Genomic DNA, 25080 nt, shown 5'->3' with positions numbered 1-25080 from the left:
CCCCCCCCCCCCCCCCCAGCCCCCGGGGCACGAAATGGCCGCGGGAGCGCCCCGCAGCCCGCCCGCCGCCGCCCGCCGCCATCTTGTGCGCAGCGCCCGGGGCCGCCCCGCCGCGGCAGCGAGCCCGGGCCCGGCCCCTGCGCCTCGGGGGGCTCCCGAGCGGCGGCCGCAGCGAGGCAAGGGCGGCCCGGGGCCGGGGCCGAGGGGCAGGGGGGGAAGCCGCCCGGGGCCGCTCACGGGGAGTGGAGCCAGGCGTGCTGCAGGCACTGCGCGGCCGTGGCGCGGTGCTCGGGGGCGTACCGCAGCGCTGACAGGAGGAAGCTGGTGAAGGGGGCGGCCTCGTGTTGTCTCCACTGGTACCTGTCCACCAGCACGGTGTGGAGGCTGCGGGGGGAGAGCCTGGAGATCCGCAGGAGAGCGCCTGTCGGAGACATCAGGAGCACGGCGCCTCAATTGCGCTTCGCCAGAGGAACAGGCTGCAACTCCTCACCTCACGCAATTCATCCAAAGCAGCCCTCCCTTCTGCTCTGATCTTCCTGCCTAAGCTTCATCCGCACTTCCGCTGGCAAACCTGGCGCTCAGGTGTTCCTCATCTTTCCAAGCTAACGCCTGGAGTCTCCCCCTTGTCGAGTACTTAGCTGAGAGCACACCGGGAGTGAAAGATGTTCCAAGCACAGCCCTGTGCAGTCCCTGTGCCTGTCCAACCCCGCATGCATCAGCTCGCTGCAGTGCCACAGACAGTCACAAGACACTAACGTTCCGTTTGCTTTGTGCCTGCTGGCTCTGTGAGGCCCAGAAGAGTGCCGCTGCTGCCCAAGAAGCCATCCTTGTCCCCCAGAGTGTGGTGTAAATGCGGTGATTCAGGTTAGGCATGTGTGGTTAGGCCAGTTTGGTTCTCACGGAGAGCGCATATAAAACAAGGGCTGCTTTTGATTCACGTATTTTGAGCACCGTAGAAGGAATAAATGTGAAACGAGCAGGGAGGTGCGTGGTGAACCTGGCACTAGTGTGCAACACAGAACGAGCTGTAGGTAGACGGGCTGTAGGGCTGGTGAGCATGAAAGAGGAGGAGGGGGACAGCCTAAATTGCAGAAGGATGGAGTCATGCAATGCCTTGAAGTCAAAAGACAAGGATTTCAAGCTTAATGAGTCAAAGGGAAAGGAATTGGAGAGATTAAAACAGAAAAGACGTTACAGCTAGGTCAGAAGGCTAAATATAGCAGCCATGGTGGAAGGATGGAAGGATATGAGTGTCCCATTCCTCCTCCTCATCATTGTTCTCTGCCAGTGAATGGGTGAAATGCAGCCGGTTACGTACTCTTTTCAGCTTTCCTGCCATGTAGCTATTTCCTGTCCTCATTTCCATGCTCTCCAGATCCAAAGGAGGAAGGATGGAAATCTTTTCCCTGTTGGACATTTGCCATGACCATTTTTGAGGCTTTAGCATTAGCATTCATTGCTGGAATGCTCCTGGATTGCAGAGGTGGCAGGGCAGGAAGTGTTACTGCGCTTTATGAAATCTCCACCTCAGTTTTCTGTCCCTGCTTGTAGCCTGCGTTGTGTAACGTCACTTTCAGCATCAGCTTAGTAGGAACGTGCCAGAGATCTACAGTGATTTTTAGAGTAAACTTCCCTACTCCGATTCTTACCTGGCCTGCTGAAAAACTTTGTTGACTTGTTCCAGGAGAAAGCAATGCGGGGAGGAATTCTTCCCAGGAGTTCGATAATACGAGCGACGTGATCTGGAGGGAGGGAGAACAAACAAAAACCACACACATCTAGATACAAAGATTGAGACACTTCCGTCAGTGAAATTAATACAACTGATGGAGTCCTACCATCATCTCTGGAGAAATATTTCCCGGGTTGAGGATCAAACAGACACTCCCCCGTTGCCATTTCAAATGCCTAGAAATGGAGTAGCCTTGTTAATTCACCGACTGACTGGGAGTTTTTCTTCCTTCTTAACTCTGACAGCACGGGTGCCAATTTCCCTTCCTATCACACAGAACTGATACGCGGAAGGGCTCACGCTGCTTTGATCCGTCCTGTGCCATTGTGAAACAGCTCCTTTAGCTCCATCAGGATGGAAACCAGTTTGTGCCTGATCCAGTCAAGTCTATGAGCTAACATACATGGAGTGCGAATTGCCTAAAGCGTAAACTAATTATAGTGAGTTATATCAGCAGCATACTTTCAGTCCAAAGTGAAGGAGTGCAGACAGCCTGTTTTTCCTTCTCTGACTCAGCCACGGCAAGGAAGTCGTGCTCCACATGCAGCACAGAGGTGGGCGCTGAGGACATGCTGCCCCTGGCCTGTTAGTGTCAGTCGTCTTCCATGCACGCGCGCGTTGCCTCCAGCCCTACCAGGCAGCCCGTGCTCCAGATGTCCGCAGGGGTGCCGTAGTCTAATCCAAGCAGCACTTCCAGGGCACGGTACGGCTGCGTCTGAATCTCCTTGGAAAAAGGCTTGTACTGAAATAGAAACAAACGCCCTTTGGTTAGCAGCCGTAAATGAGTAACAGCGATGCTTGTGGTCACAAGCTGTCCGCGCAGTGATGAGGATCTCGGCGGCAGAGCTGAATGTGTGTGCTAAAATGCGTGCAGGAAACATCAGAACCATTCTCGGCCCCGCTGACACTGGGGTAAGGTTACCCAGCATTCAACAGTGAACACGATTTTGAGTTTGTGGTTGTACAAACAACTGCAAGCTGAAGAAAGGTCCAAAGCTGACATCTCAGGAGTACAGTGCCCAGCTCTGAGCTGGGCGTGCTGAATAAAACACCCACTGGAATCAGCGTCACTAAAGCACGCTCTGAAGTAACTGCTCAGCTGTGGAAGGACTGACACACAAAGTGTGACGGAAACAAGTGCAAAGCATCCTCTGCTGGCACGGGCCCGGGACTCGGAGCAGACTCACCGTCCAGCACGCGCTGCCCAGATCTGCAATTTTCACTTCTATGCTCATTAAATCCGAATCTTCCAGCTGATTGCCATGGTCACCTCCTAGGTGGAAAGGACGGAGAGAAAACAGGTCTTTCTCCAAACCAGCTATGCATCATTGACCACGGAAGATTCATGGATACCTGCCTCTGAAGTTTTGCAACCTGAAAGGTCCAAAAATGCTTTAGACAGATCACCCCTTTTTGTCACCAACAAAACGCCACCTCTGATTCCCGAGGAAACACAAAGGAAGGGCTGGTATCCAGTCAAAATCTAAGAGGCTGTTAGGGAGGACAGCAGCTTGCAGTGGAGTCGTGGGACCATGTGCGCCTCTCCTGCTGCAAGGTGCCTGCTCGGCAAGCACTGTGACGGTGACATTTTCACAAGCCTCTGGAAAAGGGTAATTTTTGTTTTACTGCTTTACTCTGAGCTGTCAGCCGACAGCTAACATTGTGCCTTTCTGCTCCAAGCAAGAGACTCTCTCAGTAATTTGGCATTCCCTAATTGCCCCAGGGTTTGAGGGACAAAACGACAACATCATGGGAGAAATGCTCATGGGAGAACATTGTGGGAGAAAATACAAAGGGGCTCATTGCTGGGAGACTAGATCTCTTGAGAAACTCTCTGGCCCTATGTTTTATTCTGTATTTGCTCTGTTCACTGAAAATAAATCATGTTTCAGAAGGCCTCGAAGACTAGGCTGTATACAAGTCTCCCACAAGCCTCAGGGGTATGGGAAATGCAGAGGAGATGTGTCATCCAGCTTTCTGATCAGAGCAATCCGTTTGGTGGCTGGAAATACCAGAGGAGGGAACGTTCCCGTTCTAACAGAATCAGCTCCGGCCTTGTGGCCAGGTTATTGATGAGCACCTGTGATTTGTCGTCGTTCCCCACGCACACCCACTGGCAAGACCACTTTTCTGTGGGTGCCTTGAGTAACTTGGAGCCACTCCAAGGAGGTTTGTAGGAAGCAAAGACAGGAGAGGCCTCTCAGCCGATTAAGCCGCCTGTGCTGTTTTGTGCCGGTGTTGCTGGCGCTGTGAGCTTTTCCTAAGCTATCTGCACCCACCTCTCCATTTCACTCCTGACCACACCCTCTCAAGCCTCTTTTCTTGTAGAAAACCCCGTGCAGCTCACCTGTTCCCTTTAACCTCAAATCCGTTCTCTGTCCACAGTCGGCAGTGTCGGACAGCAGCCTTTGGAGCCCTTTGTCGCGTACGCACAGCAGCACGTTCTCGGGTTTGATGTCTGCGTGGATGATCCGGCAGCGCCTGTGCAGGAAGTGCAGCCCTGCCAGCACCTGCGGGAGCCACGCAGAGCCTCGGGTTAGCAGCACGATGGAGGGGGATGGGGATGTACAGGCACCCTGCATGAACTCGCAGTTGCACCCTGAGGAGGGGTAGCATCGGCTGGGTGGCCCTGCGTGCTTGGCACATGGAGCTTGGCGGACAGGGCCGGAGGGTCCCCAAGTGCCAGCACGGAGAGCTGGAAATGGGACAGAGAAGGCATTGCTACTACAAAGCAGAACTTTCTCCTGAAAAGCCACTTGTGTTTATGCGGCTGTTAAGTCCTTGGCCCGCCGTGCCAATCTGTTAACGCAGTGTTATCATCGGAATGTAAGCTGGGAGTCGGGTGTAGGGAGTTTGACATGGCACAGGAGGGAGTCCCATCGTGCAGGGAAGGAGAAGGAGGTGAATCATAACCCGGACAGGAGGAGGGAGAGATGACGAGTGAGTGAGTGCAGAGGAATTAAGGGTGCTGCAGGAGAGCCATGTAGGGAAAGAACAGCTCACGGCAGAGCGGGGAGAGCCTGGCCGTCACAGGGGGAGAGAAACAGGGCGTGCAAGAGAAACACTTGCTATCAGAAGTCAATAACAGCAAAAAGGCTACTGGGGAGCTTTGCTTCCTTTTTCTAAACACTCCAGTCAGTCATAAAGGGCTGGCAAATCTTCTCTGTATTATCAAAATCTATTCTGGGATGAACAGCAGCCCCAGGGAAATACCAACCTTAAATGGTAACTGTGAAACACAGGGGAAGATTTAAATAGCTAAACCGGAGTGAATCAGAAGTAAATATTGCCCCAGTACTGATCTGAAGGGAGAAAAAAAAGATTTTGAGGTTTTACTATTTATGCAGATGAGGGAGTGGATCAAGCAAAAGGCTTGGGTGTGAAATGGAGCACATCGATTAACACCACTATGTTTTCATATAACTTATTGAGGTGTTAGCGGAGCTTCTTTAGAGGAAGCAGTGGATATTTCAGAAAAAGGATGGAGGAGGAAGAGTTTTTTTTTTTTTTCTCGGTGTCCCTAGAGGGGCACAGGAGTCAAGGCAGCAAATCTTAATCTTGGCAAGTCTGCAGACTTCTGATAAATTTCAGCATTGGAGGCAACATGTGATGTTAACTATTCTTCGACCTCACTCAGGTTTCCCAATCCTACACAGACGATACGTAAGAAACTCAGCTTGCGCAGCCTGTTTGATCAGCATGCCACAGCCTTACAGGGGATGGAGGAAGTGTTGCCTCTGAGCAAACTGCACCAGCAATTTGGAAAGCCCTGGGAAGGAATCTGTGACAAGGCAGACCTCCCGCAGCCTTGGACGTTGCCGTGCGGACAGCCGAGGGCAGCCCTGAGCCCTGCGGGACCCATTGGTGCTACCCGTGGCTGGAAGCTGGGCCGAGTGCTGTCAGTCTGGCAGCAGACCAGAGGGGACTTCTCAGGGTAGCAGGAGGACAGAGAAATACATGGTTTGTCAACAAGAAACATCCATGGCAGGCTGGTTGTCCCCTGCTACTCCTGCGAGCAGCTGAACTGCTAGAAAATTCAACAAATTGCCATCCCTGTGCCCCCTGGTGCACGTCTGCAGATTCTTGATGCTTCACATCAGTGGTCGTGAGCCCTTCCCACACCCGGTGAGACTACAGGCACGGGCAGAAATCCACGCTGCCCTGTATTAATGAGTTTGTGTTGACTTCCCAGTCTGCATTTGTTTAACATTTTCTCTCCTCAGGCCCCAAAGAAATAGCTCCTGTTTTCCTTAAAAATTGTATGCCTTGGGCACTGACTCTGTGTTGTCCCTTAGATGCAGCCATAGGGGAGTTCAAGGCAGATGACCCCAGGATGAAAACGATGACCTGGTGCCAACAGTCCCGTGCTGCCCTCACCCAGTCAGAGCTCAGTTCTCACCTGCTGTAAAGATTTCTTCACGAAAGGCAAAGGCAGTCCCTGGGCTGCATAGCTTCCCATCAGGCATCGCAGGGAAGGACCCAGGGCCTCAAATACCAAGCACATATGTGGGAAGGAGTCATGGATTCACCAACAGAGAGAAGGTTGCTATTACCAGCCTTTTATCCCTCACCAGAGCAGCCAAATATCTCCCTAGCCAACCTCCCCCCTCCAGCCACCTTCACGTGCCCTGGTTTTACACCATCCTGTGACTGCCCAGCACAAGCCCAAGCTGTGCTGACCCAGCACCACTCGGAGCAGAAGGATATGAAAGCCGTTCTTTCCGATCATTCTGAAGTCATCTAACAAACAGACAATGTTTTCTCCTGCCCGGTCCTTCTTCTTCATGCTGCTCACCTGAGGGGGAGGATTCCAAGAAAGCTGCAATTAGAGACAGCGAACAAGGATGCCTTGCACCCGTTTTGTCCTGTTCTACAGCCTCTCTCTTCTAGGGGGTGACACTTATGAGAAACCTCATGAAAACAATATCAAGCAAACCAGGCTCCAAGCACACAAGCAAAGTCTGTTACCACAGAACGAATTTCTGTACATCGTCTTCCCCTGGACCGGGTAGGAGCATCGCCCTCTCAGCATCTGAATAATTCAAACCATCGTTGTTCAGCTGAAGGCTAGCTGTTCTACCAGGGTGCGGAGCAGCTTCCACATCTGGAACAGCCCAGGGAAGGGGGCCTCTTTGGGCCGAAAAAGGGTTGGCTATGGGCAGGTACAGCCGAGATCTCCGATACTGAGTGGCGGGTAAAGGGGTGAACACAGGTCTTTTGTACAAGAACCAGGAGACATCACATAAACCTAGCGCTCGGGAGGGTCAGAAACAAGCCAGAGGAGATGTTTCTTCACACAGCACACAGGTAATTGGTGGCAGCTCTTGTCACAGGGTGCTTCAGGTGCTGAGGCCCACACGGGCTCACAGGAAGGCAGGGCACGCTGCGGCATGAGGCTGCTCCCACAGAGCGCCGATCCGGCTACAGCACTGAATACTGCCTATGTGTATGTACATATAAAACAATTATACAATGGATTCAGGTATAAATATATTCCGTTTTCCTTTTTGACAGAGCCGTAACCATGGGCGATTTGGGTTTGGTTTTTGAGCAGCTGCCGGATCCGCCTGCGCCAGCACCAGGAGGTGTGTGGAAGGCGGGGGGACCGCACCGCCCCTTCTGGCAGCGCTGCGGGCACGGACCCTGTGCTGGTGGAAGCGGCCCTGGGAACCAGCTACATTCTGCTGAATGGAAGGCGTGTCTTTTGGAGAGAAGCAATAAGAAATTAAGGGTAAGGCTTGGTCTATGCACAGTATTGTGCTGATGTGTAGAAAAGCACCCCTTTGATTACATTCAATTAGTGTCACTTTGTACTTCCTCTTGCATCACCAAGTCTGGCTCATATCCCTTCGGAGAGGGCCTGCAGATTTACAGGTACAAAACAAACCTTTCCAAAACCTGCTGGAGAAAGGCCTCAGAGTAATTTGAAAGGCAAAATGTAATAGCTTCTGTTCACATAAAGCTGATGTAACTTCGTATTTAGGTGAACTCCAAGAATTGTAACAAGCTTTCTAGAACTAGCAGGTCAAGCCATCTTCAAAGGCAACTAGCTGGGATCAGATGCACGCACCTAATTACTACATCCATTAGCAAAGGCAGAAGGAAGCTTTCCGAGTTGAGAGGTTTATTATATGTTTGCTGCATCCTGCATTTTTTTCCTGGATATTTCCTTTTACTTTGGTATTTGTGTTGTGATAAAGCAATGCCCTCTGAGGGGGGAAGCACACTCATACAGTGGAAACGTTCTCTTTGCTGCTTAAGAACACCATTACCACTTCTCTGCGTGTGTTGGTTTTCCCACCCTGTATTTCTCTGGGTTCCTATTTACTGCTTTTTGGTCTCAGCTCAAAGAAATGGGCCGGCAGGGTGAGAGACAGCCACCTGTCCAAGCAGGAGGAAGAAGAAGGTGCCTGTTTCAGAGCCAACGTGACTTAATGAATTATCTAACGTCTTTTTCCATTCCCCAGCCCAGCTCCTCAGGCTGAGACCTGGAAGAAGAAGGGATGATGAGACTGATGGTCTGAACTCCGCAGCCATCCCCACGGAGCAAAGCACAGATCCTGTGAATATTACTTACGCATCGGAGGAGAGAGACCTCATCCTGGGCAGCCTCAGCAAAGCCCTCCCTGCTCTTCAGGACCTTCACAGCTACGTTCTTCTTCTTCCTACAAAATGAACCATGTCTGTAAGGCAGTGCACGCCAGGGTGGCCTGCGAAAGGGACAAACCCTGCCCAGGAGAGTGGCCATCCCTCCCCAGGTGGTGACCAGTCCTCACCTCATGTCCTGGCACAGCCAGACGGTGGCAAAGGCCCCGCAGCCCAGCTCATGCAGAGCCTGGTATCGTGTGTTGAACACCTCTCCTTCCCGCACTGGGTGCTGGCCTCCTGTGGGGAACGCGGCCAGGAGCCATTACTGGTATCCTCAACCGCCCTCAGACTGAAAGGGCAGCTGAGGACAGCGTCCTCCCAGAGGGACGGACAGACCTGGGACCCGTGAAGAGCCCGGCACGATATCGGCTGCGGTGCGAGGACTGACCTGTGCGCTGCGCCGCCGGCACCTCCTCCTGCACCCGCACCTCCATGGTGGCGTCCCGGCAGGTCCTGGCAAGAGGGGACAGAGGCAGTGGGGAACCAAGCCCTGCGGCACCAGGGGTGCAGTCTCCTGCAGGTTAGTCCTTTACAGAGAGTTAGCGGCAGGGCAGCTGCACGCGTTGATCTGCACACCTCCTGTTTGCTCTTCTAGCCCTGCCCTCCCTGTTCCTTTCCATCTGCTTCGTCCAAAGCTGGAACTGGGCTGTTGGGAACATTTTGGGCACCTCAGCGAGGTAGGGATTATTTTAGGATTATTTTAGGAGTTCAGGGGAGGAAAGCTGGCGGGCTAGGGCTGGACAGGGCTGGACTCCTGGCTCTCAGGTGGGAATCTAAGGTTTTCCCATGCCCCACATGGATTTGCAGTGGCTCAAGGGGACCACGGGGCCCCTCTGTGGCTGTGACACCGGGCTGTGCAGAAGGCCAACATCCACATGTGCCCCATCTCGGGGCTTTCACTTGCAGGAGGAGCTTCACATCCCAGGTAGGTGCTAAGCAAAGCCTGCGTTTCAGAAGCTGCCCTGTGCATCTGTCTGCAGCCTGGGGACAGAGGGGGGATTTATCTCTGCCCGCCCCGTGACCCCCTACAGAGAGGCCACAGCAGAGGGGAGAGGCTGTTCCCCGGCGTTCCTATGACAGCAGAAGGTACAAACACAGGCAGTGCAGACAGACAGATGCAACTGCTGTTCCCCCCGCCCCGCAGCACCGGTGTGGAATTGGCTTCAGCACTGGTTACCTGAAATAGCACCCCCAAACCCACGTTGCTAATGGAAATGTGGATTTACACTGCCACAGGCTGGGTGCTCCCAACCCAGCGTTTCATAATTCGGAAATGTCACTTGCTGTAAGCTTCACATGAACATGCGTTGCCAGAGCTTGTGACAGGTGATAACAACCCAAGTAGATCATTAGCAGGGGTAGAAATATCGACCTTTAAATCCTTCAGAATCAGGTTGCCAAAGCTCAGAGCTTGTCTGCACCGGAGGAATTTCAGAAACAGGCCCAACGGGCTGGCAGCGCTGGTGCATGCCCTGTCACATGCCTCACGGCAGCAGCCACATGACTGGGAGCTGCCCTGGGACAGTAACATCTTCCAGGTGCTGGAACAGAAGCACGACTTCCTCAAAAGACTAGGATTTCTTTCCATACGCTGACAACCCTATCCCAGTACAGCAACGGAGCCGTTGCCTGCCTTTGGGCACCAAGCGAGCTCCCAGCACATTTCTAATTAAGGCTCAAACTGGGCTGAAGGCTGCTCGTGTGGTCAGGGATACCCAGAGCTGATACTGCTCCATTTACCCTCGCCCATGGAGCAGTGTGCAAGGAACTCAGAATGCCTCCAGCTCCATTACACCTCAGATTCAGCATTTACACATGCTCTGAGTCAGCCTCCTTTAGGCACAGATCTGCAGGATACCGCATGTCCGCATAGCCACTTCGTCAAATATTTACCTGAGTTTGAGCTGTGCAACAGAGGTGAGACCAGAACTGTCCTCATCTGTGCACAGAGACAGCCCAGCAGTAACCCTGCAAGCCCCTGCACCGCCAGGTATACCCAAGACCTCTCAATTCGCATCTTCCAAAGTTTTGGCACAACATTAGGACAGCGAACATTGATCTGAGAGCTGGGCAACAGCCCTAAAGATTTCATTTCTTACGTCACTCAACATCCGCCTACCGAAGGAACAATTCAAGAACGTGTGGGGATGAGAGCTCAGCAGCATCTTCCCTAGGTGGCTTTTTATACTAATAGGCATTTTGCATTTGTTTTTAAGAGCTACATCATGCAGAACCCCCTGGGCTGCTGCGGGCCTGGAGCAGGTCAGAGAACTCAGCCTGGAAACGCACTGCTCCCACCTGCTCCATGGCAGCTAAAACGAGCAGGGAGCGGTGGTGTGGTGCTTCGCCTCTGCCTGCACAGCTCCACCTGCAGAGAGGGCTGCAAGGAGCTGCCCTGCTGCTGGCCACACATCGCAGCGCCTGAAGCTGCGGAGTCCAGCAATACTCGCCTCCATCTTCTGTGCAAGTACAGGCCTGGCAAGCCCTGGCTGAGCGCAGCATCCCCACGAGTCGCGACATGCAGCACAAAAGCAGCCCCATCGGCGCGCAGGGCTCAGCCCCGTTGCCCTCCGACTTACCGTGCGGCAGCTCAGGAGGCCGGGCACGCTGCCCCGCTCGTCATCTGGCTCGTGCTAGAGCTCCCAAAAGTGAGATACCACCTGGTGCTGCTTTCCTTTTAGTCTGCGCTGCCCGGGAGGGGTGTCCTTGAGCAGACCAAGCCCTTCTGCATCGCTGGATGGACGTGCTGAGGAGCGGGGCAGGGTATCGGATCTCAGCACCGTTTCTGGGAACAACCTTGGCTGCAGGGTAGCAGAAGACCCAGGACAGCTGCGGTGGGTTTGCTTTACTGCTGCACCTGTCTGCGCAGCCCCTGCCTCAGCCACCCTGGCAGCAGGTCCACCAGCCTGCTGCAGCTCCGCGGTCTCCACAGCAACTATTTATAGAGGGAAATTCACAGCTCTGCCGAGATGGAAACGGGAAAGTCTTCCCCCCCTGCTCCACAGCTCCTGCACCCAGAAAGTGTGAGGCTGCCTGGTGGTTCCCAGAGGGAACACGCTCCCCAAGCCCCCGTGTGCTGCACTGCCCACCCAAGGCACTCCCGGTACAGCACGGGGCAGCAGGCACACTCCAAGCTGCGCTGTCCCTCCGGGCTGGGGGACAAGGACACGGCTCCTGCACCAGCAAGGCAGCGCGGCTCTCCGCAGATGCACGGAGGCTGCACGAGCGCTTTGATGCAGGAGCAGCTTCCCCCAGCAGAAGGGAGGGGAAGCGGCTGTGGCACGCAGAGCAGCCTCGCTGGGAGCCCCAGCAGCCTTGCAGCACCGAGGAACGGCCACCCGCAGTGAAACCACTTCACTATTTCCCCCCCGGCCACCTGCAGCAGAGCTTGGCAGCCCCGGCCGTCCCCTGGCTGGGGCCCTTGTGCTGCGCAGCTCAGGTTTCCTGGCTGAGCCTGCAGAGAGGCAGCCCCGGAGCAAGGGGTTAATCCTGCCCCGCTGCCAAACCAGGAGCCAGGGCCTCGCTTCTCCCCCTGCCTGTGCCCCTCACCTGCTGCCCCCAGCACTAAAAATACCCCCGGAGGGGCAGCGACTGCAGCGGGGCTGGGAGCTGAGAGCCAGGGCTGGGGCAGCAGCGAGGGAGAGAGCTCTGGAACCCCTAAAAGGTCAGCAAGAACACACGTATAGGTGAAGGAGGGACTACAGGGCAGGGGCAGTACCTACATGTACATGAAGGGAGAAGCAGCTGACTGTATCTAAAACTCTGCTGAAGAAGGGGGGAGGCAGGATATATGGCCCCAAAGCCAGCTTCAGGAGGCTGGGAAGAGCTGTGCAAGTTGCTGACGAATTAAAAGTTGTTCACCTAATTGAGGAGCGCCGGTTTCTGCCTTGTCCTGGTGGACACCAACACCTCAGGCAGCATCACCCCCACCCACCCTAGGAAAACAGCCAACCATTCCCCCAAGAGATTTGCCCCCACTCACACCCCAGAAGGTGAGCACATTGGGGGCAGCTGCGTCACCGTGCAACACAAGCGGGCCACGCAGGTTGTATATTAAAATTTATTGAATTATTGTGTAAGAATTCTCTTTATTAAAATCATTTGGACTCTAAACTGATTATTTACAGACAAAACCTTTTATATCACCAATAGATTCCTACATCTCAGAACAGTATCTACAAACAGTTATTACACTATGTAACAAAATTCAGATTTTTTTCAAGCTTTTTATATTAATTATTAATTCCAATTTGAGAAAGACAGTACCTCGGGTGCTCTGAGCAGAACGCAAGGCGTGGCAGGGTATAAACGCAGGTCAGGCCATACCGTAACAGAGACGGACATCACGTCACACGGCGGGGAGAGGGCAGTGACCAGGACAGAGGACCAGGAGAAGAGCTATGAGAGCAAACCGGGTGTTCAGGAAACCAAAACGATCGTCCTGACAAGAAAGGCACCAAAAAAGCAGCATCTCGCTGCGACTGGGGCACACCCTGAAAAACAAACGGCATTCCACCGAAGCAGCGGGATCCAAGAACCCTTTGATTTTAGTTAAAAAGAAGCTAGCCATCATTTCTCTATTCAAAAGCTCCCAGGTGCAGCCTAAACGTGCCACTGAGCAGACGAAAGCAGCGCTCTCACATCTACGCGGTGTGCGTGCCCGCGGCCCTCAGCGGGAGACATTCGACGCACTAACGGATATCGTAATACTGATCAGCTCTCAGCCTGCCATCCAGGCCACCAAGAAGCAAGTTTCTTTGTCTGACCGCAGCACAAAACATCCGAGATCACCTTTCAGAGGCTGCGAAGGGAGCGCTGACAGCCCTCGCAGCACCCGCTCCTTGTCGGGGGTACCTGGCTGGCCGCTCGTGGGACCGGGCGGAGACTGGGAGGAACATGGAAGGATTGTGAGGAATAAATAAATAACTCTTCCCCGCAGTAGGGAGTTTTACAATAAAAAGCTGTGTTGTGCAAATCTCAATGCAACAGAACCCTGCTGTAGGAACGGATTTTGCCACAGGAGGGGAGAATGGACAGAGAGAAGGGGGGGGGCCGTGCCTGAGCACCCTGCGAGGGGCTTGGGGAAGGAGGACACCGAGGGCACCGCGATGGAGAGAGGTGGGCACCAGCCCCCTGCCCTCACCACACCTGCACCAGGCACTGCCTCCTGCCTGGCCACGCAAGGACGAGCTCAAGATGTTGAACACATCACCCACGTTTAGCTCTGTTTGTAAGTCCTGATTATTGCTCTGATGAAAGCAGATTTTCACAAAGTAAATCATCTCTGACATCTGGGAGCGCTAAGGAGAAGTAAAGAGGATGCGGAGCTCGACTCCCCCAGAAGCTCTCTGCAGGCAGAGGCTGCCCTCTCAGCGTGGTTTTACCCTGACCGGAGCAGGAGATGCTGCAGGACCCAGAGAGCTGCCCGAGGAGAGCAGAACAGAGTTGGATGCCTGGCACTGAGCCCCTGAGCCTCCCTTTGCTGATGTGAGGCAGATCCAGAACCAAGCCCCGTGCCGCCCTGTTCTGGGAAAGCAGAGAGAAAATCCTGCAAGAACAGGAGCAGACACAAGCAGCCGGCAGAGCCCTAGGTGCAGCAGATGCCTGCGGCTCCTGGCAGATGCTCAGCGAGTTGGAGACCACAAACCCTGCCTTGCTGCCCAGAGCAGCAAGTCCACCGTCAGCACCCAAGTGGGACAACGCTACACTGCCACTGCCCGTCGTGTCATTCCTTCATCGGCCTGAACCAGACAATCACTTCCCGTGGTTCCTAAGGGAATGGGCTTTGTGAGCTTGCATTGCATCTGCCTTTTCCTATCTGCCAGTCCTTTCCTCCACCCAGCTTTTTTTGGGGTAATTTCCTCAGATTTAGTCGAGACAGAAGTTCCAGAGATGCTAAGCTCCCACAAGTTCCATGGAATAGGGTGGTCAGGCAGGAAACAGACCCAAAGCAGTGCCCTCCTGGGGGAAGAGAGGCAGGCAAACTCCGGCCTCCCCTTCCTGCCCCAGTGGCCACCCAGCACAGCAAGATGGTGGTGCAGGGATGGCGGCTGCACTCTGGGCACGCAGAGTACCTGGGAACGCTGCTGAGATGGTCACAGCAGGGAGCTGGCTGTGTGGCAGGGAGTCTGGAGGAAGACAGGCCAACGCGTGCTTGTTATATTGCTCAGAGGAAATCTCACAACTGCGCAGCGCTCGCACAAAGCCATAGGGCTGATCCAACAGGCCTGGAACTGCTGCGATACGCAATGCAGAGAGGTAGGGGTGTGATCGTGCCCTGTTCTAGCTCTGCTCTCTCCTGGCCTGCACGATCACCGTCTAAAGGGAGTGACAGAGGAGTGAGTCCTGCTCGTCTGCCCCAGGCACACAGGACATCAGCCTGGGCTCAGCAGGGGACGAGAAGAAGTAGGATAACCTTTCAGACAGGAATTCACTCAGAAGGGCAGAGTGCTCTGTCCACAAGGTGAGAACCGCCCCGAGCGCTCTCCAGGAGGGAGCGGAGGGGCTGCCCGGACGGCTGGGGACTGACTGTGCGCACTGCTCCGGCCTCTCCTTGCTCGCAGGCGGCACTCCTGTTCGCAGGGCGCCCAACGCCCTTCGGGAACAACATGGTTGTGCTTCTTGGCTTCCTTGAGTTCACAGCTCCCCAAATAACCCGTGTGCCACCACTGGAGAGTTCGGGAGGTGAAACTGAGGTGTAAGGCGAGCCTAAGAACACACAGCTACACCTCGAAGTGAGCTGTGAGGAAAAGCAAGCTGCTGTTACGACAACACAGACGTCTACGAGTTATCCCTGCAGACAAAGCAGTGGAGAAAACTTCGCTCCAGTGCTGACAGACGTTTGTCAGTAGAAGTGCACAGAGATGCTTCTCCGAGAAAAGCTTTGTCTCAAAGCCACAAAATTACACATTCTCCTTTAGCATTTAAATACATTATCTTTCTGAGGGTATTTACAAGTCCAGTTCAGAGCAGCAGAACAGCCAGACACCAGAGGAAGGGGAAGTGGCACAAGGCGTTTGTTGTGCTTTTCAGAAGAGCAGGGTGACCCCGACCACAAGGAACCAGGAAAGACGGATCCAGAGCTGGGTCAGTGGAGACCAAGGCGAGGCGGGCAGCCGGCTCCTCACGTGCTAAATTTGTCCTGAGGGAAATGGCGAGGGGGTGGTGTCCATTTGCAGGGGGCTGCTGGGCGAGCACACCCGCTGGTGAGCACGTTACATCCCGGCAGGTGTCGCACACAGTGAGGAGCAGGAGGCTGTTGCCATCAGACCCTCTCCTTTCCACACCCAACGTCCAGAACCAGTGGGAACACTGCTGCAAGGAAGTTTCTCAGGTGGGGTACTGCAGGAGCGCTCGCTAATCCATACAGGGACAGAGGTCAGTGTAGCTGTCAGCCAGGGGAAAGCTTCCCGTATCCCCAGTAAAACGAGCGGCCGCAGCCAGGGAGCCTCCCCCGGCACTGGCAAGGGCACCCGCTCAAGGCTGGGATGGCAGACACGGTGCTGGGCGCTGCCACCTGGCTCTTCAGCAGCGCCGTTCGGAAGCTTGGCACATTCACCTAACGTCTGTAGGAAGGAGCCGTGTGGTCCCCTGAGACTCCGTCAGAGGAAAACTGAAGTTCGTTTGTTTTGCTCGTAAAAAGAAAAAAAAAAAAACTGTAAAAAAATATTCTCTGAGATGCAAGGGACGCTTGTACTTCGTACTGCCTTGGCCATCCCCATTCGTGTCACCCGCCGGTTCCTTGGAGGGTCTGGTTCCAACGGCAGCAGCACACCCTGCACATAGCCAGGACGAGCATGGCCCTGTTCAGCCAGGGGAGAGCAGTCTGTCTGCGCCTGTCACAAATCCGTGACCTTATTCTCCACAGCTGCTGCAATCTGTTGTAGCCTATATCCGAGCTGCATCTTCTGTGCTGTTGGGTCTTCTTCCAAGGCTGTGATGATCTGCAACGAGACACAGCTCACTGCCTGCCCTTCTCCAGCGCACAGCGCTGCCGAGCAGCTCAGCTCCACGCACAGGGGAGGGCACAGGCAGCGTGGAGAGCCCCACGCTGAAATCCAGCGTGCTGAAGTGTGTTTGCAGTACAACTTAACCACAAAGTAAGTATTCTAGATTTGTCCTAACACGTTAAGTAGACTTCATAGTGTAAGAAGAATGCTAGGTTTCGTACCTGAAAATTCTATCTTTAGTAAAGGAATCTTAAAACTTAAAATGTAGTTATAGTAGAACATTTAGATACCACAATAAACAAAAAAAAGGCAAATATATTTGAAATGTCAACAGCCTCCAGGTTAGGGCTAAGTCCTTTTTTGTGCGATATCCCCCATCCCTCATCGATAAGAGTAAAGCAAACTTATGACATGGCAGTTATATGTGCCAATGAAACAATACACAGCATTGTAATGATCTGTCTGCTCTTAATTATTTATTTTTGGAGGGTGTTTTTGATTGGATAGTAAAAGGAGAAGGTCACGTTCATACCTGCCTGGGAACACACTCACCTGGTCATAGTACTTATTGATGTATTTGTACAATTCGTGCAGAGCCACCAGGGAATTGAGGTCACCTGAGTAATTCTGAATAAGAGAGGAAGTCAGATAAAGCTGTGAGACACCTAACAATTGTTCTTCCAAATTCCACATCCTCATAACTCATTAGGAAATGTGCTGGAGTCACTAAACCCAGCACAAAGCAACAGGAAAGGGAATTCACCAGCGGTTCCTAGCAAAGGAAAAAAAACACACGTACTCCCTGCCCCGAAGCCTTGACTGCACTTTGCTTCTGAGTGGTGCCGTGAAGCAGAGCAGCCACTGGGAGCAATCAGTGTTTCTGCACACAGCTGGAATATCTGATCTTTGCATGACTGACTTTCTATCTGATGCACTGATGAGGGGCCAGGGTGATTTCTGAAATAAATAGCTTTATTTACCCGTGATAGCTCAGCCAGGGCAGAGTTCATCTCCTGGTCACTGGCAGAGATGGTCTGACGAATGTCCGCATAATACCTACAGCAGTACACAGGCAGTTATCTTCACATTCCTCCCAGCCTCCCTCTTAGTGCTTCAACTACAACTCCCCCCTTCATTCCTTACCTTTCCACCATTTGCTTGTAGCGAGGAATGTCCCGGGCATAGAGCAGCTTATTGATCGGAGAGTCCTTGAACATCCAAAACCAGAATTGATTACACAAAGCTCCTTCATCATCCTGTGAGCTAACCTTAGCAGGTGACCCCATCCTATTCTCTGTTATTTGTTCAGGTTGGGAACTTTTGCCCTCTGCATGGAGGGCATTAAAATAACGGACTCCCTCCCTAGTAACACAGCCTGAGGAACCGTGTGCTGGTGAAGGGACCCCTGGCGCATGAGAGCAAGGAGCGGGCCTGGCGGGCTGTCTCGGTGCAACCACACAGACACAACTACCTTAAGGTGTCAGTGCTGCTCAGACCGCCTGTGCCAGCTACAAGCTTCTACCTCCGCACTTACCCGTCCTAGCTTATGGTCAGCAATCGTACAGGAGTCCATGAAGGTCTGTGCAATGACAAGAAGCACGGCATCTACGTTATCTGACGTCTGCACATCAAAAACAAACTGGGGATTCTTGATGATGTTGATCCAGAACCGCAGGGGCAGGCTGCAGAGAAGATGGAAGCGTGACAGCTTATCAGCAAAGACGACAGCTGTGGTGCTGGAAGATATTCTACACATGCTACTGGTCATACTGGTCACCTCCCAGCTTCATCCTCTCAGCAAAACCAGCTTTCACACTGTGCTTTGCTGCCTTGCACTCCCATTTTTCTGCTCCTCAGCAGGCAAAGGTGTCTCTCTATGCAAGTGGTCAGCTCCAACCAGATGAGCAGTGCCTCCGTCAGGGCTCACAGACCACCGTACCTGTTTGTCTTCCAGATGTGGATGGTCTCAGGATCTGCAATCCCGTAGTGTATCGCCTGCTCATCCAACAGGTCAAAGAAGTATTTGACTGCCAGAGGGACGGGGCGGTTGGTACTGAGGATCACCTGGAACAAGTCATCCACAAACTTCTGCAGTGTGCCCTGTGGAGAACCAAGCAGGACAGGGTCGGTACAGCCAGAGGAACATGGAGAGCCCAGACCTCACAACAAGTGGTTACCCTCTTCTGCTCTGCAACCTCCTCTCACTGGTCCCCAAGCTACCTCACATCCACTGCAGGAGCAGCAGCAATGGAGAAATGAGACCCCAGAAGCTTCTGGATGAGAGGCCAGGGGAGAGCTCATTAACAGTCAAAACGCAGAGTGGAGTCGGACATTCTTAGAGTCGGTACAGGGGCTTACTAGAGGAGAGAGCCTGCGACACGAAGGGATGGAACTGCACTCTAGGGACTGACCAGTGGAGGGGCACTGCTGGCTGCCAACAGCTGCGTTCAGCCAGGCAGGAACAAGAAGGGGTCTGCTCAGTAGCAAGAGAAGTTTGTGGGCAGAACACAGGCACTGCCTGGCAAAGTGCCAGGGCTGTCTCTTGAGGAACCCAACTGGAACCAACTAGCACATGCAGCAACCCAGCCCCAAAGGGGCTCTTCATCTTCACACACATCCCTGTCATCTGTCAGGGGGATATGAAAGAAGGCAAGATCCCAAGCCGAACACAATCTGTGCTTCTCACCTTCATAGAAAGCAGACGTGTCAGATAGATCTCTGGGATTGCCTTGGCTCGCTCCCGATCTCTTAAGCTCCCACGGCGATGCTTGGGAAGCTCTGGCTCTTCTGTCGGTTTTACCAGGTGCCAAAGTTTTATCCCACCTTCATCTGCATCCTCCAGCATCGGTGTTTCTAAATGGAACAGTTGTTTAAAGACAAGTGTCAGCCCTCTCACAGTGGAGCTTGGCGAGGTTATGCTCAAGGAAGAAAGCGGACTTCACAGTATGATAGGTCGATAGATACTCCTAAGGAAAGGAACCACTGGAGGCCTCCACCCAGCCTCCTGTGCAGAGCACAGCTATTGCTAGTGCTGCATCAGGTTGCTTTTGTCCACTCAAAACTTTCAAAGCCTTGGAAACTTCCCACATAGAGATCCTCCACCCCTGGTAGCCTGTTCCAGGCCTGCACCACCTGTTTGCTGAGGAAATTGTATTCGCATCCAATTTGAAGCTGCTAAAATGCAACCTGTGGCTTTTGTCCCGTGCACCACAGGAGTAACCGTGGAGCTGTACGCTATGCAAGGCAGTGAGGTAATTGGCTGGGGTCCCATCACCACCCTCAGGCCATGCTCAACACACAAAATTACTGAAGATTCCTACAAGCTGTGGACTGTGCCCAGCCCTACAGCCAGTACTAGAGAATTCTACTTATCCTGCATTTTCACGTCTAGCCTGGCTTTCCTCTGTTATGTACTCTACTGCTTTTCCTTCATTTTTCCTGCCCAGACTTCCAGCTTCCTGACAATCCTACGAGGGTTCAGATCACATACCAGTCTTCTGCAGCAGCGTAAAGCTAGGGCTACAGCAAGTCTTGTCCCACTAACCTGATGGGCGCTATGAAATCATTTCGTAAGGAGGGGACATCAAACTCACTCTCTCCTGGGATGTAATCCTGATTCTCTCTATGGATGTGCTTGGTCAGGCGAGGGACCAGTGCTACTGTTGCTCCATCAGGCACCTGCACACAAGCATAAATCAACATTCAGAACAAACAGCATGTCGCTCATCAGCACAACAGGCAAGTGCTTGTACAGCAAAACAAACGGAACACACTGTACCACTCCTAGAAATAGGGATCTCAGGGCACCGTCACTATCTGTCCCGGTGGTGGGAGGATCTTGTTTGTACAGATTAAAAACTGATGTACAGAACATTATAAAAATGGCAATGCCCCGGGACTGACATCATTCACATCCAGAATGCGTTGCAGCAAGGCGTGACATACTGGTGCACGATATGACACACGGGTTTAAGATGGTTTAAAAACCCAAACTCTTTTCAGTCCTAGAAGCTACATCGCAGACCAGGGCAATATCACCTACTAACTGATTTGGACTGGAACGTTAATGAATCCAGCAGGGTTGCCTCCACTGCAACATGCACTCATTGTCTTCTCCCAAGCTCAAGGCATGCCCAGGTCTCAGGTACAGGTTCAGATTTTGCTGCTTGAGAAGTCACAGTGCAGGACACAGCACTGACTTAATTTGAATATGTTGCTGCAGAAAAGCTCTGACGTTTTTACAGTAATCCATGAGGAGCCAGAGACACAAATGGAGAGTAACAGTGCACAGAAGATGAAAGGGGAGACGAGGCCATGGTAGACTCAGTTCTGACCTTGTAATGCTGAAGAGTGTTCAGGCGTTTCCAAGTTCCTTGAACAACAGATGTCACATCCTCATCAGACAGAATGAGATGACCTGCCAGCCCTGATCTCCACTCTACAGTCATTAAAACACAGATAACAAGCAAACAAACAAGTTAAGCAGAAGCATCTCTGAAGTCTATTGTGCTTCAGCCTGAACTAGTCAAACTCTAAGCCAGAAAAGGGATAAAATATTTCCTGACAGCCACTATTTAGATGCTACCACTGACTCCACTGTCAGGAAGAGCCAGTTCATGACTGTAGCAACTCTGCACTGAAATTATCTTTCTTTTCCATACCTTCTCCATGCCTTTTTTTTTTTCCCTGTGTCTCCTTACCCAAGCCATTGCAATGGGCCAGGTCTGGCAAAGAACACCAAGTACCATGAAATCGAAGGGGCTGGACTCGCTTCTTTCCTACCCCTACCTCTTGCTGTTAGTCTTTCCTGCATCGTGCCCTGTTGGGTCCAGCCAGAGTGCAAGATCACTGGTCAGGGACACTGCATGCTCAGCAGAAAATTGCACTGGGCACAGATAGCAAATGACCACTCTCCTCCACTTGCTCACTGAGTTTTGACACCAAGACATTCTGCTCACCAAGGTCCAGGGTGTCTGGGTCTGGTCGGTGACAGTACGGTGTCCCTTTATAGATCTGGTCTAGGATTTTCTCTTTCACCTGTGTTATGGTGTCACAGTCCAGCACTTTTGCAGAAATCCCTTGGGAGTCCTCTGCTCCTCCTGCAGCAACTCCTGCTTGTGTCAAAGCATTTAAAGTCTGCGGAACAAAAGAAAAGGTCACAGCTCCTCATAAGGTTGCTACTCATAATCTGACACATTTACACCTTTGATGCCTGGCATTAAAGCACGTTAACAGCTAGCCCTTTTGCTGGAGGAATTTCAAAATGCCACAGGTTGTTTAACACCGTGTTCCCAGCCTTCCCTTGAGAGCTGGGCATGGGTTTAATAGCTCTAGGGAGGGGCTTCCCTGTGCCATCAGCAATTTCATGCCCTTATTTCTAGGCACAGAGCCTGGCACATACACCGGATTACTGTGGTGATGTCTCCTTATTAGCCTAGGGCAAAACTACCTGATTTAGCAGAGCTCTTGCTCAGCTACTGAGTCATGCTGCTGGGACAAAGCTGGCTCCTAGGAGGCAATGGCAGGATGTTGTGCTTCTGCCTTAAAGAGTAGGAAGACATTCAGCCCTGTCACACCAGAGAGCCCAGAGGGTTCAAAAGATTTGGTGCTTACCAGAGTCCGGTACTCCAGGTCCTCTCTCAGAAGCCGGTTGTCATTCAGCGTATATTTGGCTTTCCCTGTCACCCAGTCAACGGGTCCCTTGTCCACCTGGTGCTTGATTCCTCGAAACAGCATGTAAAGTGGCTCCCCAACAGAGTCCTGGCACAGAAAGGAAGGAGTTTCACCCGAGAGGAATTCACCTTGTTCTTCCCCACAGAACCCAACAGCTTGGAAGCACGGACACCAAGCAGAGGAGCAGCAGGCCGGAGGACACCAGGTGATACAGCAGTTAAACCACTGCAGGCAGGCAAAGCCCACCAACAGCTCCTGCTCCAAGCACAGGGAAATTGCAGGGGCTAAGGACCAGCTGGATGCACAAGACCACAGCATCACTGCCTCCGTGTCACTAATCAGAGGGACTCTCCTTGCTACCCCCTCCCTGGAAACAGAGTGGCTTCGATGCTGATTTAAGCATCTCTCTTCCCTGAAGTACAGGATGGCTCCAGCACCGTTTCAGCTAAGAGTGAGACACAAAGCAAAGCTGTGGCTGCCTCCCCTCTTTTGGCCCCTTTACTTCACAGAGAGACAAAGAACTCACCCTCACAAATGCATACAGGCAGATGGACATCCAGTTGGTTAACAGCTTCTCTACCACTGTTTCCGTCCTGAAAGAGAGTATGAGGTTGGTCACAAGGATACAGTGCACAGCCGGGAGGTAACTGGAGATAAAGATCGCTCCTTTTGAGAAAAGGTGAGGAAAAGAGCATGCTAAATGATATACAGGATCAAGGGAGGAAGGAAAATGAAAAAAAAAAATACTTCAGGGACCAGTCAGGTTAATGCTCTTGATCCTACTTCTTATTTGAAGCACTTCTCAGCCTGAAGGAGGCACCAAATGACAGAAAAGACAAAGGGGATAAAGGATAGCCTCTGTCAAGTCTCAAAACAAGATAAATTTGTTCAGATCAGAAGGATACATTGGACAGGAGGCTAATGGGGATCTGAACTCAGGAGATATTTCAATTTAGTTTCCAAACATGGAAGGATTGGGAGTCCCAGAGACCACTAAACAGCAGATCTGACAAAGCCACAGTACTTGAGCACTAAGAGAAAGCTAACATACAGTAGCTTTGAAAGAACAGATGAAGAAAAGAATTTGGAGTGGGCAACTTCAGCTTCTTACTCTTCTCACACCATTCCTCCTTTTCTCCCTGACAATTACTTGATGGGCTGAAGGGTATTATTGATACTGCCTTCTCCTGTTTGATGTACATTGACCTACAGCTGCAGTCCATGCCACAATATTATTTTACCCACGGCAGTTTTTCAGAGCTTGCTTGCTGGACAGAAAGGCTCTGTCCCCTGGTGTAGCTAACACTGGGACCATGTCTGGCTCACTCACCTCCGCAGCATCAGCTTGGGGTTCTTGGCCACATACTGCTCCACAAGGTCATTCAGGAGTGTTTTGAGGATGTCAGTGAAGTACTCCAGCTTCCCATGCAGCGACACGGTGAGCAGTGATGCTACATAGGCCCGGTCTCTCGGAGAGAAAGTACGCTGGATTTCGAGGGTGTGGATGAACTGGTGGAGAGAGAGACAAGGCAGTGCGTGAATCCCCTGAAAACAAGGCAGTCCCACCTTCTGGCTCCTGAAAGCAGTGGTGCTGCAGGGGGGCTAATCAGGAACAAACTTTAATGAGCACTGCCTGCTTCCTGCCACCAGTTGCCAGCAACATGGCCCAGACCCCATAGCATGCTGCAAGCAGAGAGAGGGACCTTACCTTGGTGAGGAAGAGCTTGCTGTTGAGCAGGTTGGAGAGCTGGACCAAGCCCTGCTCCACAGTTTGCCGACGGCACTCAGGGATGTCCAGGTCCCTTTGCAATGGTGACTCACGGTGGCCCGGGAAGAAAATGCGCTCCGCATAGGACTTGTAGTCCAAGAAGGGGATGCCTGTGCCCACAAGGTCGCTCGTGAGGTCCATCATCTCAGTCATCAGGTCTGGGGGAAAGGAAACGCCCATGATGTTGACCACATGATCACACAAGCGATGGTACAGAGCATGAGGTGAGTGCAGGCAGGAACTAGGGCCAGCAGGATGGGACTGAAGAAGAGGAAGGATGTTTCCTGTCAGGAAGAGTCACATTGGGGTCCCATTGCAGAAATATTCATCACTAGACTAGGCTCTGGGAGAAACTGCATTGGGAACCAGCAGGTGAATTTGGTGATTATTCTCATTTACAGTTAGGGTCTGGCTTCCAGCTTTATAAAAAGCTGTTCAGCACAGACCTGTGGTTACGGGCATTATCTCCTCACAAAGTACCAGGGATGTCCTGCTCCTCACTGTCTCCCCCATTAGTTAGAGATCACAATCTGAGTAGCCTGCACAAGTTTTAGAGCCCTAGATGCCCCACACAAGTGCTCACAGCTGTAGGCAGCTGAAGTACAAAGTTTTCAGACTCAAGATACGGGGTAACTCAACTTGCTCTACACACAGACTGGACTAGCTGTACTTAAGGTCTCTCCAAGTGCGCTGTCTTGACCTTTAGCTCTTCATCTGAGTCTGGAGGATGGACTGGAGAATCAGAGGGGTCTGTATATATCACTGTGTTCTGAATTAAAGAGAAGAATGAAATACACAATTTTGGCTGTATGTTTCAATGCACTAGCACAGGATAAAGCTATTGCCTGTCCTGAGCTACCCAAACAAGTATGCAGGAATGAAAAGAATGGTAGGGCTCTGTGTGGTTCTTCAAACTTTCCTGAAGCTGCAGGAATGCAGGAGCTCTGTGACTAACCTGTGAACTCCTTTTTGCATCTGTCCCGAACACTTGTTTCTAGATTTTCCAGCTGGATTTGAACTTTCTTGTAATCCCTCAGAGCCTGTTTGCTCTTCCTCCTGTAGTAAGAAACAGAATTGTTCCCAGTGGTCTTAGCCTGGGGATAGTCTTTGCCAGCTGTTGTGTTGCTGCCAAGGACTCCAGGGCAATGCAGTTGAGGTGGTTTCTACTAAACATCACCTTTACAGGATACCAAACCGTGTTCTGTAACTACGTGTGTCCCTTGGAGCACCCATTAGGTGAGTGCTCTGAATGAATCACAACACAGGCTGTGATGAGCAGGCACACCATCCCTATGCCTCACACAACAACG

The 25080-nt window shown here is 52.3% G+C and overlaps 2 protein-coding genes and 1 long non-coding RNA gene across 8 annotated transcripts in view; 1 reads left to right on the top strand and 2 right to left on the bottom strand.

Annotated features, from left to right (window-relative positions):
* Window positions 1-11060, bottom strand: part of LOC118173504 (SRSF protein kinase 3-like) — a 25878-nt gene extending 14818 nt beyond the window's left edge. Inside the window, exons 1-12 of one of the 2 annotated variants that reach the window (XM_035338092.1) lie at window positions 10960-11060; window positions 8769-8833; window positions 8509-8617; window positions 8310-8397; window positions 6440-6527; window positions 6132-6238; window positions 4080-4242; window positions 2920-3005; window positions 2367-2474; window positions 1839-1908; window positions 1650-1742; window positions 355-421 (exon numbers count right to left, since the gene is read on the bottom strand). In XM_035338092.1, the coding sequence (XP_035193983.1) occupies window positions 355-421; window positions 1650-1742; window positions 1839-1908; window positions 2367-2474; window positions 2920-3005; window positions 4080-4242; window positions 6132-6238; window positions 6440-6527; window positions 8310-8397; window positions 8509-8617; window positions 8769-8814 (1025 nt within the window). In that variant the 5' untranslated portion in view covers window positions 8815-8833; window positions 10960-11060. Of the gene's footprint in view, window positions 1-161; window positions 422-1649; window positions 1743-1838; window positions 1909-2366; window positions 2475-2919; window positions 3006-4079; window positions 4243-6131; window positions 6239-6439; window positions 6528-8309; window positions 8398-8508; window positions 8618-8768; window positions 8834-10959 lie in introns of those variants that run through there. The other variant, XM_035338091.1, reaches the window with a different exon arrangement.
* Window positions 4149-8348, top strand: LOC118173505. Of its 2 annotated transcripts, none has more exons than XR_004754246.1 (4): window positions 4149-4267; window positions 6028-6740; window positions 7287-7463; window positions 8200-8348. It is a non-coding gene; the product is annotated as an uncharacterized LOC118173505 (long non-coding RNA). The 2 variants fall into 2 exon arrangements; XR_004754245.1 differs by having other exon boundaries at window positions 7249-7463.
* A 1366-nt stretch (window positions 11061-12426) lies between the features above and the next one.
* Window positions 12427-25080, bottom strand: part of PLXNB1 (plexin B1) — a 75461-nt gene continuing 62807 nt past the window's right edge. For all 4 annotated transcript variants that reach the window (XM_035338082.1, XM_035338084.1, XM_035338083.1 and 1 more), the window contains 15 exons: window positions 24726-24826; window positions 23711-23928; window positions 23333-23511; window positions 22529-22595; window positions 21943-22089; window positions 21288-21465; window positions 20664-20767; window positions 19923-20007; window positions 19016-19182; window positions 18269-18429; window positions 17864-18011; window positions 17473-17537; window positions 17310-17385; window positions 16882-16956; window positions 12427-16323 (listed from right to left, as the gene is read on the bottom strand). In XM_035338082.1, coding sequence (XP_035193973.1) covers window positions 16219-16323; window positions 16882-16956; window positions 17310-17385; window positions 17473-17537; window positions 17864-18011; window positions 18269-18429; window positions 19016-19182; window positions 19923-20007; window positions 20664-20767; window positions 21288-21465; window positions 21943-22089; window positions 22529-22595; window positions 23333-23511; window positions 23711-23928; window positions 24726-24826 — 1876 coding nt within the window. In that variant the 3' untranslated portion in view covers window positions 12427-16218. The remainder of the gene's footprint in view (window positions 16324-16881; window positions 16957-17309; window positions 17386-17472; window positions 17538-17863; window positions 18012-18268; window positions 18430-19015; window positions 19183-19922; window positions 20008-20663; window positions 20768-21287; window positions 21466-21942; window positions 22090-22528; window positions 22596-23332; window positions 23512-23710; window positions 23929-24725; window positions 24827-25080) is intronic.

Source organism: Oxyura jamaicensis, chromosome 12 (genome assembly GCF_011077185.1).
Source record: "Oxyura jamaicensis isolate SHBP4307 breed ruddy duck chromosome 12, BPBGC_Ojam_1.0, whole genome shotgun sequence".
Classification (NCBI taxonomy): Eukaryota; Metazoa; Chordata; class Aves; order Anseriformes; family Anatidae; genus Oxyura; species Oxyura jamaicensis.
This window is presented reverse-complemented; position numbering and strand designations above follow the sequence as displayed.